At 35.2% G+C, this 15,891-nt stretch overlaps 1 protein-coding gene across 2 annotated transcripts in view; it reads left to right on the forward strand.

Annotated features, from left to right (window-relative positions):
• Positions 1 to 977: 977 nt before the first annotated feature.
• The window catches only part of Spred (Sprouty-related protein with EVH-1 domain), a 31,931-nt gene continuing 17,017 nt past the window's right edge, over positions 978 to 15,891 (forward strand). The window contains exons 1-5 of one of the 2 annotated variants that reach the window (XM_071722524.1): positions 978 to 1,179; positions 11,132 to 11,438; positions 11,604 to 11,772; positions 14,052 to 14,113; positions 14,942 to 15,498. In XM_071722524.1, coding sequence (XP_071578625.1) covers positions 1,160 to 1,179; positions 11,132 to 11,438; positions 11,604 to 11,772; positions 14,052 to 14,113; positions 14,942 to 15,498 — 1,115 coding nt within the window. In that variant the 5' untranslated portion in view covers positions 978 to 1,159. The remainder of the gene's footprint in view (positions 1,180 to 11,131; positions 11,439 to 11,603; positions 11,773 to 14,051; positions 14,114 to 14,941; positions 15,499 to 15,891) is intronic. The other variant, XM_071722525.1, reaches the window with a different exon arrangement.

A 15,891-nucleotide genomic window follows, 5' to 3' on the forward strand; every position in this document is an offset into this window, starting at 1 on the left:
GTTGCGTCATCCGAGTTAACCAATCAAAACATCCCATTTTATTACATTTTTTGTGACGGGATCAAAATGGGATGTTTTGATTGGTTAACTCGGATGACGCGACACGTGACGCGCTCAGTGGAAACTCAGCCCAAGTGCCAACCATGATTAGTCAATCTGCTTAACGACAAATGTGATTGGTCAGTTTCAATGGAATAATCGGCCGATTAAGGGTGCGTTCCACTTCGTCCTTGTTTAACATTTAACAAATAACAAGAATGAAATGATTCCACGAGCGTTGCGAGCGTTAAGTGGAACGCACCCTAAGCTAATCGGAGATGATGAAACCGGCCCTTACTTGAGAATTTCTACGTTGCATCCGAATACCGAGATATCGGCTGTGCTATCCATAGTTACATATTGTTTAGTTGGAAGATCGCGTGTGGCGCGCTTGATTATGTAGGATTGTATGTGTGTGTGTGGTATCGATGAATGAATCCTGTTGCGCAGCCCGGCAGGGTATCGTAAAGTAGTCAATAAGTGTTCCGTGAACGCGGGTAACGAACAGTCGGTTCTGTTGAACCGAGTATTATCTGCATGCCTGTTGTGGTCTTAATACACGATTAAATCACGATCAGTCCGTTTAATCGTGTCGTGACGATCGCGATCGGAAGCTACGAAGTTGGGCGTAAGCGCGTTTCTCTCGCATGGTGCACCGAAGCGTTTTTCGTGACGGTAGTGTCTCTCACGGAAAGTCGTATAGCTTTACAAGCGAAGAGGCACGCGATCGATGAGATTGAAGTAAAACGATTGAGGTAACTTGGAGCAGGCGTGGTGGAGAGTGTGGTTTTGGCCTTCTGGGTAGGCTGTGTGCGTCGTGCGGTGTGTGGCACCGAAGGCAGGTGGGCGTGTGGGGATGAACTGCACGAGTAGTGCAAAGTAAAGGTGGAGGAGGAGGAGGAGGAGGAGGAGGAGGAGGAGGAGGAGGAGGAGGAGGAGGAGGAGGGGGAGGGGGGGAGAAGAACGCGGCGGAGGACTGGAGCGCTGTGTCGGTGTTGATACTCGTCTAAAAAAGCTCCGCGGATAGAGTCGCGCACGGTCGAATGTCTTTTCGATGTGATGAAAATGGTGAGGTGTGGGAGAGAGTGGGCTTCGAGTGAAGGCTTCGATACTTCAAATCATGACAGAGGCGTCGGACGAGTGAGTATGCAACGAAGAACAGTTTTTGTCCTCCTCGTGTTGCCGTCGCACACGTCCCTTTTCGAGACCGTTCCATTCTACGCGAAACGTACGCGTTTCTTCGTCGTTGTTAATTTTGTCCTTAAATGACATCGAATACGTGCGTTATTTGTACGTACCTCCTGTCTGATTTATGTTTCTACCGTCCTTTTTTTTCCTTTTCTCGAAGTTTTGGTCCCTTTTTTCTTTCCTCTCTCGTTTCGTAGATTTTGTTTGTAGGTTACAGAATGAAATAATGCCGATGAGTTTCTCGGGTCTCTCTCCTGTAAATGTCTCGAGATTTACCGTGGTTTATCGTACGTCCGTTCTTTTCCATTTCATGCTCTTGTTTGTTTGTTTGTTTGTTTGTGTGTTTGTCAATTCTTCTCTCTTTTTCTATCTCCCTTGTTATGTCTCCCATTCGTCTTGTCTCCTCTCTTTCTCTCTCTCTCTCTCTCTCTCTCTCTCTCTCTCTCTCTCTCTCTCTCTCTCTCTCTCTCTCTCTCTCTCTCTCTCTCTCTCTCTCTCTCTCTCTCTCTCTCTCTCTCTCTCTCTCTCTCTCTCTCTCTCTCTCTCTCTCCTCCCCCTCCCTCCCCCTCCCCCTCTCACCCCCTCTCTCCCCTCTTTCCCCCTTCCGAACCTCTAATAACGTGCTATCCAATGTTCGTGTATGAACGCCCGTTCATTCATTGAATCGATGTCGGTGTGTGTAATATCTGGCTAAATCGTCTGCGCGATGTATTCTCGAGACTCGCGAAAATACTGAAATCGTGTGATTTTCGACGAAACTCTAGTCTCGTTCGTGCAAATTATATTTCGATAGTTTAAAAAATTTTTTAAATTGTGGCTTGAATGTAATTCGCGCAAGAATATCTGTAAATAATACGAATATATGGAGAGGTAAAAACATAGTGGTGTAAGTCAAATTTTTTAAAATATTGACTCGTGTGCATAGATGCAATTTATATATTATATAGATTGCATCTACGCACACGAGTCAATATCTTAAAAAATTTGACTTACACTACTATGGCTTTTACCCCTCTATATATCGAAAATGTTTTTGCAATAACACCATGAGATAAAATCATGTAGGTTATACTATACACGAGTTAAAAATTAAAAAATGTGATTCGATTTTAACGTCATTTATTGCACGTGGTGACTATTAGCTTGTACTTTTAATAAAATATTAAGTTTATAAATTAATTCAGTGCCTTTTTTACAGGATTCAAAGTTTACTCGCAAAACGTCAAATATGAGTTTAATGATCGAAATTAATCCTATTATTTCCCATGACTTTATTACCCTGTTTATCGAGCAGTTGACAAGTACCCTCGCGGAAAAAACTTGGCACTTTTTAATCGATACAGGCCGGTATTCATAGTCGGATCTTATATTTAAGACCGTCTTAAGTATGATCTTAAGATATTATGAACCAATCACAGAGCCGTATTAGCATCTTAAGACATTACTTAAGACAGTCTTGAAATAAGATCCGACTATGAATATGGGCCATAGTCTTCCCGACTTTTTCGGACCTCTTCCGCTGTTTTGAATGTGTATCAGCCAGGTAATGTTGAAACGAACAGGTGAAACAGATGGTAATTCTGATGGGGCTAAGTCTAGTGAATAATCCGGGATGAAGAAGAACTTTTCCCAGTCTAAGGCCCTGCGTATAATAGAGCACATATTAGGAATAAGAACAAATATTAAATATTAGGGGAATCGAAATTAGAAATAATAATTAAACGTAACGCACAATGGAAAAGAATAAATATAAGATGTAAATATAGGAATATTCCTACATTTATATATCTTAATATTTAATATTTATTACAAGAAGATTCCCATATATAAATATCCTAATATTTAATATTTATTTTTATTCCTAATATGTGCTCTATTGTGCGCAGGACCTAAACCATCAGACGACGTCCTTCGTCTCCTTCGCGACATGTGATCGAGCTACAAAATGACTTGCCTAATTCTGAAAATTCAATATTTTACGCGTTTTACGGATCACGGCACCTTCGCTTAAAGCAAAACTATAATCGTCTCCGCGGCTTCAGCAGCATTCCTTTTTAATTGAAGTACGAAAAAAATGCAGTATCTCAATTACTGTTTTTCAGACGCCATCGGGTTTGCTATTGTTTTGCGAGATTGCATCGTCTGCTTCGCCAAGACGTACGGTGTTTTGAAAATGTATTAGAGGTTCCACACTTGAGAACCGCAAAAGAGCGGGAAAATATTTTATTTTAAACATTGTTATAAGGCACCGAATTAATTTGCACACCTAATATATAGAATATCTTCAAAATCAAATATCCTTTGGATTACAACTCTTTTCCTGAAGGCAATTTCTGTTTATCGGAAAATGTTAAAAGTCATAATTATGTATTATGTACTTTATATTAAAATTTTGTAATGGCGACTTATACAACTCACAAGGGAACCTCGCAAACTCGAAAATTCTGATTTTAATTAAACTTCCCACACATGTAGGAGGGATAAAAAGATGAATTTAGAAATTTTCTGTTGCTGCCCAAAAAACGGTTTTAAGGGGTGAAACCACCACTCATATGTAGAGCGGCTTTTACTTTTCTCGATATATCTCAAAAAATATTTGAGATATCAAAAAATGTTTCTTATAAAAGTTTTATAGTAAAATCTCCTCTATTCAACAACATTAATATAATATTTTTTAAAAATAATTTTTAAAACAAAATTTTGATTAAAAATTAGAAAAAAAATTTTTTTTCAAAATTGTATTAACCCTTAAATGCCACCCGGGGTCCAGCGGACCCCAGACCCTTTAGAATGATATATTTTCAAATGTTCCCGCCAAATATGGAGCTCATATTTATTTATTTATTATTTTTTATTTTTTTGATTTTGGAGCCAACATTTTAACTGTTGGCGATCTTAATTTTTTATACTATGTTGAAATTGAAATTTTAACAATATAAGCATTTTATTCTCTTTTCTAAGCCTTGAACAACATTGAAAATAATTTTCATAACTAAATATCAAAAAATCAATAAGTAAGGAGACATTTTTCATGCTGGGGTCTTTTAGACCCCATGTGTCATTTACGAGATTCTTGAGAGGTGTGGCATTTAAGGGTTAATGTGGTTAAATAGAGATGTTTTTACCATAAAACTTTTATTTGAAACATTTCTTGATATCTCGAATACTTTTCAAAATATATCGAGAAAAGCAAAAAGCTCTACATATGAGGGGTGGTTTCACCCCTTAAAATCGTTTTTGGGCAGCAACAAAAAATTTCTAAATTTATCTTTTTACCTCCCCTACATGTGTGGAAAGTTTTATATAAGAACACCTATGTGTATTTAACCGCAACGAATAATTTTTTCAAAAATTTATTTATTTTTGCATCTCATATATAAAAATATCTGCTGCGTTATTTGATATTATAAAATAGAGATACTTTTATTTTAGCGCCAACTAAAAATTTCTAAATTTATTCACCTGTGTGTGCGTGCGGCGTGCGTGCGTGCGTGTGTGTGTGTGTGTGTGTGTGTGTGTGTGTGTGTGCGTGCGTGGGTGTGTGTGCGGGTGCGTGTGCGTGTGCGGTTGCGGGTGCGGGTGCGGGTGCGTGTGCGGGTACGAGTGTGTGCGGGTGTGTGCGCACACCCGCACACACTCGTACCCGCACCCGCACCCGCAACCGCACACGCACACGCACCCGCGCGCACACACACACACACACACACACACACACACACACACACACACACACACACACACACACACACACACACACACACACACAAAACACTCTTTCTTCCCCCTTTTCCCTCTCCCCAAAAAATCTTTCACCAGTACATTTTATGATATAGAATATATCATCCGAATTTCTGTAAATACACCAATGCTCAATTTTCAAGGTGTTCCCCAAGCATCACGAACTTTTTAATAGGTTTATCGTATTCAGGAGTTCAAAATCTACAAAAAACACTATTTCTTTTACTTACACCTTTTTGGGCCAAAATCGGCTCTTTTTTTACATCCTCCTTTTTTTTGCACTTTATTTAAATTACCAAAATATATTTAAATCAGTTCTGCGGCCGCATTTAGATGTTATACCTTTTCTCTTTCTTTGATGTTATACTTTTGCTCTTTCTTCAAATGTTTATTTCAATTTTTACAGATTTTCCGCTATTTTTCTCGACTATCTAAAAACCTAGACGTGATGGAGCAAAACGGTTTACGAATTCGGATTCAGTGACCCAAAATCTATAAGAAACACCTACTCTGATCCCAGTTAATTTTCCAAAATTTTTTTTGTGGTCCTGTGTTATTAACTTTATTTATATAAAATATTGATTTTATTTCGTCATTTATTTGGTTTTGTTTTTATTATGTACTAGCACCACAGACGCGCGCTTCGCGCGCGCTATTTAGCTTTAACATTATGCTATTACTATTACACTATTAATTTCTTGATACACACAACTGTCAAAATATACGATGACAGCTGCAAATGAAGTAAGCGCAGCGAGAAAACCAATCAGCATCGCGGAAAAGCGGCAACAATAAATTCGACTATCGACTTAACATGCCTTTTTTTATATAGGATATAGAAGTTATGATTATTTCGCTTGACAGAACGTGTTTTTCCATTTCTTAACTTACGAAAGATCATTATCAAAAATTGCACATAATTATTGTAAGTAAACAAAATAAAAATAGTAGTTATACGAGTGAAGGATGTGACGGACAGCGTGCATTAATTCTGTGGTTGATGATATTCTCCGTAAGAGTTACCATACGTGTTGACAGCGTTCCCTAGAATGTATAAGAATATTTGTAATAAATATTCTTATATTAATCATAAATATTAGTAATAAATATTACAATTAATTATAATATTTATTACTAATATTTGTAATAAATATTCTTATACATTCTAGGGAACTCTGTCAACACGTATGGTAGCTCTTATGGAGAATATCATCAACCACAGAATTAATGCACGCTGTCCGTCACATCCTTCACTCGTATAACTACTATTTTTATTTTGTTTACTTACGATAATTATGTGCAATTTTTGATAATGATCTTTCGTAAGTTAAGAAATGGAAAAACACGTTCTATCAAGCGAAATAATCATAACTACTATATACATAATAAAAACAAAACCAAATAAATGACAAAAAAAAATCAATATTTTATATAAATAAAGTTAATAATTTATCACAAATAAATTCAGCGAATTGAAATGAAACAAACTTAACCATTTAATTGTGTAGATTAAATTGACAAGAAAACCCCTGAAACTATAATATATGATATTATATAAAACACACACACACACACACACACACACACACACACACACACACGCACGCACGCACGCACGCACGCACGCACGCACGCACAAATTTAGAAATTTTTAGTTGGCGCTAAAATAAAAGATATTTTTAAAGAGATGAAAAAATAAATTTTTGAAAAAATTATTTGTTGCGGTTAAATACACATAGGTGTTCTTATATAAAACTTTCCATACATGTAGGGGAGGTAAAAAGATGAATTTAGAAATTTTTTGTTGCTACCCAAAAACGGTTTTAAGGGGTGAAACCACCCCTCATATGTAGAGCGGCTTTTTGCTTTTCTCGATATATGTGTATTTCGAAAAGTACTCGAGATATCAAAAAATGTTTCAAATAAAAGTTTTATGGTAAAAACATCTCTATTTAACCACATTAATAAAATTTTGAAAAATGAATTTTTTTCTAATTTTTAATCAAAATTTTGTTTAAAAAATTATTTTTAAAAAATATTATATTAATGTTGATGAATAGAGGAGATTTTACTATAAAAGTTTAATAAGAAACATTTTTTGATATCTTAAATATTTTTTGAGACATCGAGAAAAGTAAAAGCTGCTCTACGTGTGAGTGGTGGTTTCACCCCTTAAAACCGTTTTTGAGCAGCAATAAAAAATTTCTAAATTCATCTTTTTACCCCTCCTACATGTGTGGGAAGTTTCATTAAAATAAGAATTTTCTAGTTCGTGAGGTTCCCTTGTCAGTAGTGTAAAATGAATTTGTTTTATACTTAATTTGTTCTCAAGAGAGTAATTTTGAAAAATTAATGTAATCGGTAAAATAGTCTTTTTTTAATGAGATATTTAATCTTAACGTTTAATAATGTTACTACTGTATTGTGTGTGTGAAGCTAGCGTCTCATTTTGCGGAAACTCACAAACTATTAAGAGTTTTGACTTCCTTTTCCATAGTTCTAGAGTTCCTGATAGTTTAAACAAATAGTTTTGGCCATTAAAGCCAAAAAACGCGCAATTGCAAATTGAGACGTCAGGTTCACGCAGCGTTTCACTTTGTCCTGCGAAAGTTTCCGGAACGGTATTTGTCAAATTTTAAAAGATCTATAGTTCTACACGAGTTCTAGGAAGATTTCTGGCGATAAACATTGGTTTTTTTTTATTTTTAAATAATTTTTATTACCGAGAAAGCCGCATTTACGGGTATATGGGTGAGACGCGGGCCGATTTTCGATAGTTCTGTAAGTTCTATACCTTTTTTTAAAAAAGGTAAAAAAAAGACGCCAAGTTCACGCGCAATGTATTTTGTAAATTCAAAAATTCAACTTAAATGGTAGCTTTATTTCTCCTTAATAAAATTATATCACAAAATTACATTACCTAACTCAACCTAATTGATATGTATAAATCCAAAAATTCAACCTAAGTGGTAGTAGCTTCAAGTTTTCCTTAACAAAATTATTATATCACAAATTTATGTTACCTAACTTAACCCAAGTGACATGTATTTCAAAAAGAATTGCGCCAATTACAAAGAGAATATATATATTGCTTTGAAAAATAATTGTTGTGCAACTACTTTTAAAAAATAAAACCCAAGTGGTACATATCTTTGTGTCCCCATTCAAGGGTCTTCCTATTCCAACCCAAGTGCTAGTAACTTTAATTCTATTTAATAAAATTATAATATTACAAAGAATCATTTTAATCACAAAGAATTAAAGAGGTAACAGTACAAAATAAAAATATTTAATTAAATTTAATAAAATAAAATGAATTTATTCAATTATAATTTTAAAAATATAATCTTTGTTAAAGCATAGAATAGTAGAAAGCATAAATATACAGAGTATTTTCTGCTTTAACCAAAAACACAAACTGTTGTCTGCTTTAATTGTGATCTTTTAAATTAAAACATTTTTCGAATAAATTTGGGCCATGTATTTATATTACCAATTATATTGAACTGCAAGCAAGGACTATTATTTTGTTCTATTGAATATAATATGTCAATCAGATACTATATTGAAGTTGTAAATAACATAATATAATATGATTTAATTGAAGTAAGAAGCGAAATATGTATCCATAAATTATCGTTTCAATTATCATTTTCTTGACATCGTGATATTTTAAGTATTAATTAGAAACAAACGGAACATGAGCGACGGTTTTCCTTCTCAGAAACTTTTTTACTACACAAAATGCACTAAAAAGTAATTAAGATACTTCGGAAAAATCTTTGTTATGCGATAGTGCCTGTTACACGTGCATATAAATACGATAAATTTTTCAGAAAAATAGTGCCTGTCACACGTGCATATAGATACAGATTACTTTTTCTCGTTCTCTTTAACTTTTACAACTTAAGACACAGCATATACGTATGTACATGTGCGATTTTGGATACACCTTCTTTCTTAAAAATCTCGGCATTAGCTCCCTGCGGTCAATATAAACATGTTACCACTATCTGTCATCACTTTTTTCCTTGAGGTTATTATCCCTCGGGTGAAGGAAATTTAACGTGCCTCTTTCCCGGCAATACAACACAGCACTATCACTATCTGTCACTATCCATTCTAGGTTATCTAGGTTATAACTGAGCGCGCTGAACGCAGAACGCACTGTCTGCACTGAGCGCACACGTATGTATATGCTAAAGCCGATCCAGCCGCGTGCTGGTCTACAACCTTGCTTTAAAGGGTATTTAAGCTCTAAGCCGTAAGAAATTGACCAATCACAGTCGAGTACTCTCCTCACATTCCACTGTGATTGGTCAGTTTCTTACGGCTTAGAGCTTAAATATCCTTTAAAGCAAGGTTGTAGACCAGCACTTAAGGGGATCCTATAATGAAGGCCGAACTTCCTCGATGTCGATAATGTCGAACATTTTTAATTCCGTTCTAATTCGTTTTCTATCATTTTCTATATTACCGGCCTATATCTGCCCTTGTCTAACGAAATGCATATGTCCTTGTCCGATTGCTGCGCCATCTCTCGCTACACGCAATACTGCTCATTCTGTCAACCTGCATGTGCCTTTGCATTAATAAAGCTGCCTTAGTGAAAATCTTTTTTTCTATGCTTTAAATCTTTGTTCTATTTGCACGATATTGTTCCTACATGTTGTCCCTAGTGCAATTGGGTATCATTTTGTATATATAAACTGCAGTATTTTTGTTTAAACAAATATTGTCATCAGGTGACAGCTGTATGTGCCCAAATTTTTAATTGTTTTTCGTTTCTGATATGAAATCGTGTGTCCTGCACTAGATTTTTGTGCGTACTTTAATTCTGTACAAGAATTTTGCAATTCTGTAAAGCCAATTCAAAGATTTCTTTAAAATAAGAAATGTCGGTAACTACTGCCACTATAGGATCCTCTTAAAGCAAGGTTGTAGACTAACGATTATATCGAGATCTCAAAATCTCAGGTACTCGCAACTCGTCGCGTCGCGTAAAGATACACGGTCTCGCTTCGCGTGTACTTGGCGTGAGACACTACCGTGTCTCTTGATGTCTTGATCTTTCTATCCTGGCCGATAAGTCATAAGTCATATATACCGATCTGATTTACCTGCTGGATCGATAATAACGCGCGCACGGTTTATCATCGAAAGCGGTATTAGCGCCGCATAGTGTCGAAAAAGTGAAAGAAACACGGCGACGACGATAATAACAACGTATCTTAATCGAAATATTTACATTTTGGACTTTGCATCGTAATATCTCCGCTCGTAGGGCGTGTAGAAGAAAAATAAAAACACTTATTATATAAATCGACTCCAAGCTATCGATTGAGCATACTCAAAACTCGATCCGTTCTGTCATTATCGAGATCTCAAAATCTCGGGTAAGGTAAACGTCCCAGTGGCCGGACACGTACCAGTGTCCGACCACATTGGAGAAAAATATTTACTATTTATTTGAACAATTAAAAATAAAAATAATAAATATTGTAAAAAAACTTTAATATTTAACAATTAATTGGGAAAAAGTTTATTTTTATTTTTAATTGTTCAAATAAATAGTAAATATTTTTCTCCAATGTGGTCGGACCCCGGTTACTTGTCCGGCACTGGGACGTTTATCTTACTTGCAACTCGTCGCGTCGGTCGCGTAAAAGAGTCACGGTGCGGTCTCGCTTCGCATGTACTTGGCGCGAGACACTACCGTGTCTCTTGATTATAATTTTCGTGTAGTTCTGAACGTGTTCTAACATTTTCTAAAGAGTTCTGACGATAAGCATTATTTGTTCATTTTTTAAATAATTTTTATCGCCCGAGAAAGACGCATTTACGGGTATATGGATGAGACGCTGTACGAAATCTCGACAAAGTGAGACGCTGCGTGAACCTGGTGTCTCAGTTTGCACTAACGCATTTGTTGGCTTTAATGGCCAGAACTATTTGTTTAAACTATTAGGAACTCTAGAACTATTGAAAAGGAAGCCAGAACTCTCAATAGTTTGTGAGTTTCCGCAAAATGAGACGCCAGCTTCACACACACCTACTGTATTACTATTGGAATTAGACATGTTGTATGTGTCTATTATTTTACTTTGATAGACATGCGTATATGAGTGATACATGATATAATAACTGTCATATTTGTTCTTTGCAGTGGTAACTATCTGGTTAGGGTCCATGCCCAGGTAATGACGAGAGATGACAGTTCCGGTGGTTGGGTTCCTTTGAGCGGTGGTGGATTAGCGAATGTCTCAGTCAGGCGTAGAGTCACTCCCTCAGGAGTACATCAAATAAACAATACTAATGGAACCACTATTCCTACCACGACTAATCCTACGCATTCCGTCTCCAATGCAGCGGTCGGTCTTCAGAACCATGGATCTTCCAATATCTCCCCGCCTGGCGCGAATAAAAGAAAATATGAATATCTTATTTATGGGAAACGTATTACCGATCAGTCGGTAGGTCTTGCTATATTTTATAAATATTTTATTATTTAAAGAAGATATCTAAACAAAAGCTGCTTTAGTACAGTTTAAATCGTAGTTTGTGTTGTAAAATATAACATGAATACATGAATGTATATGGTGTACATGACTTGTATAAAAATAATTTTTTTTTTTCAGGTTGTTCTTAGTTGTACGATTAAAAAAGATTTCGAATATAATAAGGTAATGCCAACTTTTCATCACTGGCGGACAGGGGAGAAGAAGTTTGGTTTAACGTTTCAAACAGCTGCCGACGCAAGGGCGTTTGACAAAGGTGTTCGAACAGCAGTTGAGGAACTATTGGAAGGTACACAGAATTTTCCTAAACAAGATTAATTTTAAGAGATTATTATTCAGAATAATTGTTAACATCAAAAAATTGCATTTATAATGTATCATAAATTTCCAAGTTACAGTATACAACTTGATCTGTTTAGTTTGTTCTATCTGTACTTTATTCTTTTTTTTGTTTACGAAGTCTCAATATACTTGTTTCAATTGCAAAAATGTATAGTTAAGGAGGTTGTCGCGCTACTTCCTAGTCAATAAACAGTATTCTTAAAATTGATTAAAATAATAATATAAAAACAAACAATATCTAATTCGCTAATGTCATTATACATAATAGTTTTATATGTAAAGATGACAAAATGAAAGTTATAAGACGCTCATTTGATTGCGATAACTGACAGCAACTGACAGTCATAGGCTGCGGTCCGATCCACACTGAAACGCTGTAAGCATTATTCTGTCTTTGTTGCACATTGAATATCAAACAAAGATAGAACGATACTTTCAACGCTGTGAGCGTGAGTCGGGCCGCAGCCATACATGTTACGTTGCACCTTATATGCGTCATCCATTTGTCAAATATTCTTGCTTTTTTTTATTGAAGAATATAAATTTCTTTCAAACTGTACGGCCAATTTAGATGAAACTTTGCCACAACGAACTTAAATGTTTACTTTGTACTCAGATAGCAACGTGTCTGCATTTTTGCTGGCATATTGCCGACAACATAGAGTGTGTTGCTATCAGAATTGTGGCAACTGAGTCCGCATTTGTCGGCAAGTTGATGCCTTCACGATATAACAACTTTGTATAGCAACTTTCCAGCAACTTGTTGGCAACTTATGCTGCGGTCTAAAATCGTCTGATTCAAAATTCGAGCTGTTCCCAGACAGCACGTATGTCTAAAAGACGTCGTAAAGATCTGGGTTGCTGTCATGTTGCTGTAATAATTCATAGGATCACACAATGCTGTCATATTATTAGCAACGCGAAGTAAATTTGATGCTGCTTTCTTGCCGACAAATTGCTGGCAATACATCCAATGTTGCTTGCATGTTGCTTCAAATATTAAATTACTCGAAATTAATTGAAGCAAATGTACGGCAAGTTGCCAGCATCATAAGCAATCACAGGTTTGCGCTATTTTGCTCAGACACGCTTTGCTATCTAGGTAGTTATAACGATTTTTTAAATTTCTGTCTTATATGCAAATGTCTCAAATTAAGAGAAAATGCCATGGATAAGGTTTTGCATATATTTGTAATGTAAAATTTTATAACGTTAAAATTAAATATCTTCAAAACGGTAAAAGTAAATAAAAATTTTTCTACATATTGTTGATATAATTAACTTTCGTATTTTGTGTATTATAAACTTGTGTCTTATTATATTTCATCAAACGCGCTAATCTTCGTAAGAAGGTTGGCGCGTTAGCTATATATAGTATAATTTTGTTTTCTTGAATAAACAGTGTAAAGGTAGTCTCAGAAATAATTCATTAACAACATGTTATCATAGAGATAGAAAAAGCGTAAAAATCGCAATTTTGTCCCATTTTTATATTTAATATTGTTTAAATAAATTATTTAAAATTTGAAAAAAAAATATATAACTTAAAAAGTTAAAAAAAACCGTGATTGCAATTTTTGGTGTCACAGAAGTGTACCATAAAAATTTCATTCACTTTTACCGTACAGAAGCAGAGATACATAATATGATATTTACATGGGCAGTATATCTAATATATATATACAATTTCTGTAACTTCTAAAGCAAATATCTCAGAAACGGTGAAAGTCAATGAAATTTTTTCTACATGTTGTTGATATAATTAACTTTCATATTATGTATGTATTATATAGACTTGTCTTATATTTCATCAAACGCGCCAACCTCCTTAACGAATAAACACTTTACATATATAGTGTACATTGGGATTTTTTTGCGACAGAGTGGATGACATTTTTTACCATTTTTTTTCTTTGTGATTACGTGGACGTTCTATCTACTTTTACCCATTATATTTGAATATTAATAAAATGTGAATTGCACGATATTAATACGTCATGCGATTAAAATGTTACGTCAAAGTCATCCATATTGTCACAGAGTAACTCTTAAATAATTATTACAAGGATTTTTATGATATCTTATTAACTCGATTGCACTAATCATTTTGCTGCAATTTATTACGGATTACGTAAATGGTAAGCTCAACAGCTTTAAATTCATGTTTTATCATTTTGAGCTTTTTGATACGATCTTATTGGGAAATTTTATGTTTTAATGCGATAGGTTTGTCTGATTTAACGTTGACTACCGATGTTCCAGACGCTGGGGATGAAGATGTTTTCATGGTAAAAAAATTTATTTTTTCTATAATCTATTAATTTTAATCGAGAAGACATTAATTATGATAAAGGAGAAAAGTTATAGCGAAATAAATCGAAAGGAAAGATAAAGCGACAGTTTCTTATCTAAAAAAAGGTCCTCTTATAAAAGCGGTGTGAAACCCTGAATCCACTTTTAAAAAAGGCGTGTTAACTGAGTGAATTTCGTTTGTATCGAAAAATTGAAGCCTCTTTTCCGCGATGCCGATTGGTTATCTCGATGCGTTGTGCGAGTTATTTGCAGCTGTCATTGTATATTTTGACAGTTGTGTGTATCAAGGGTTAATAGTGTAATAGTAATAGCATAATGTTAAAGCTAAATGGCGCGCGCGAAGCGCGCGCGTCTGTAATGTCTAGTCCTTTCTAAAAAAAGGCATGTTAAGTCGATAGTCGAATTTATTGTTGCCGCTTTTCCGCGATGCTGATTGGTTTTCTCGCTGCGCTTACTTCATTTGCAGCTGTCATCGTATATTTTGACAGTTGTGTGTATCAAGAAATTAATAGTGTAATAGTAATAGCATAATGTTAAAGCTAAATAGCGCGCGCGAAGCGCGCGTCTGTGGTGCTAGTCCTCTTATAAAAGCGGTATGAAACCCTGAAGTTGGTCGAATCGTGTTTGCAATTGTTGCCGTGTTATTGCGAACGTGATTGGTCGTCTTGATTCAGTCGATTGATCGAGTGTACAAATGTTTTTTGCATAGATAATAACAAATAAAAAACATCACAAAGCGCGCGCGAAGCGCGCGTTATAATCTAGTCATATCTACTAGTTTATTAAAATTATCAAAATTACAGACTTTGAATTTGCCAGTGGAACCACCTGAACCACGTTCGTCTTCGGATACACCTCATGGATTTCGAGTGCCGAATTATTCTCAATATTCGGAGCTTCCTGACTCTCACCGATCTATTCATTACATCGGTGGTTCTTCCACCATTAAAGCTCCACCGACGCAACATCCTCTGTCTTCTGCCGCAGACATTGGATCAGATAATTATCCCTATGTGCAGCTTACAACACTTAATCATGAATATCTGTATCCTATTATTGACGATCATAAGGGTGAGAGATTAGACGGACATAATACTTCTAATAGCGGAAGCTCTCTGAAGAAACCAGACACAATAATATCGCAACCTTCGAAGAATACTATGAAACGTAATGTACGTTTACGTTGCAAGCATTGTCAAGAACTGTATTCGGAGCAACATAATCCAAAAGGTTCCTGCGAGTATGCTCCCGATCCAATTAGGCGTGGAATTGCAACAGTCTCTTGTTTGTCATGTGCCCAATGTATGTTATATCACTGCATGAGTGACGCCGAAGGTGATTTTGCACAAAATCCTTGTAGGTAAGTAGAATATTTCAGACAACTATAGTCAGACGATTTGTATCTTTTTAACTTTATTATTGTATTATTTATTTTATATATTTAACTAATATACATTTGTATTTATATTATTTGTATTATTATTTTCTAACTACTTGTTTTGCATTGTTTTGTATTACAAAAGTTTGGATTTTTTAGGAATTTATTTCATTTTAAATTTCTTGCAAAGATTGTCTAAAAAGTGTAAGATCAGTTTTTTTTTAAAGGAATATCTTTGGATGTATGCTACTTTTTAAGCTATATACGTTAGTATCTATCGTTATTAAATACTTTTTTACGATATATGCAATCTCTTAAAGATTTAGTTGATTAGTATTGTGCAACATTCGAGTAAATTACAAAATGTCAAATCAG

This window comes from Temnothorax nylanderi, unplaced genomic scaffold (genome assembly GCF_030848795.1).
Source record: "Temnothorax nylanderi isolate EJ_2023f unplaced genomic scaffold, tnyl_v1.0 TNYL_tig0494_pilon, whole genome shotgun sequence".
Classification (NCBI taxonomy): domain Eukaryota; kingdom Metazoa; phylum Arthropoda; class Insecta; order Hymenoptera; family Formicidae; genus Temnothorax; species Temnothorax nylanderi.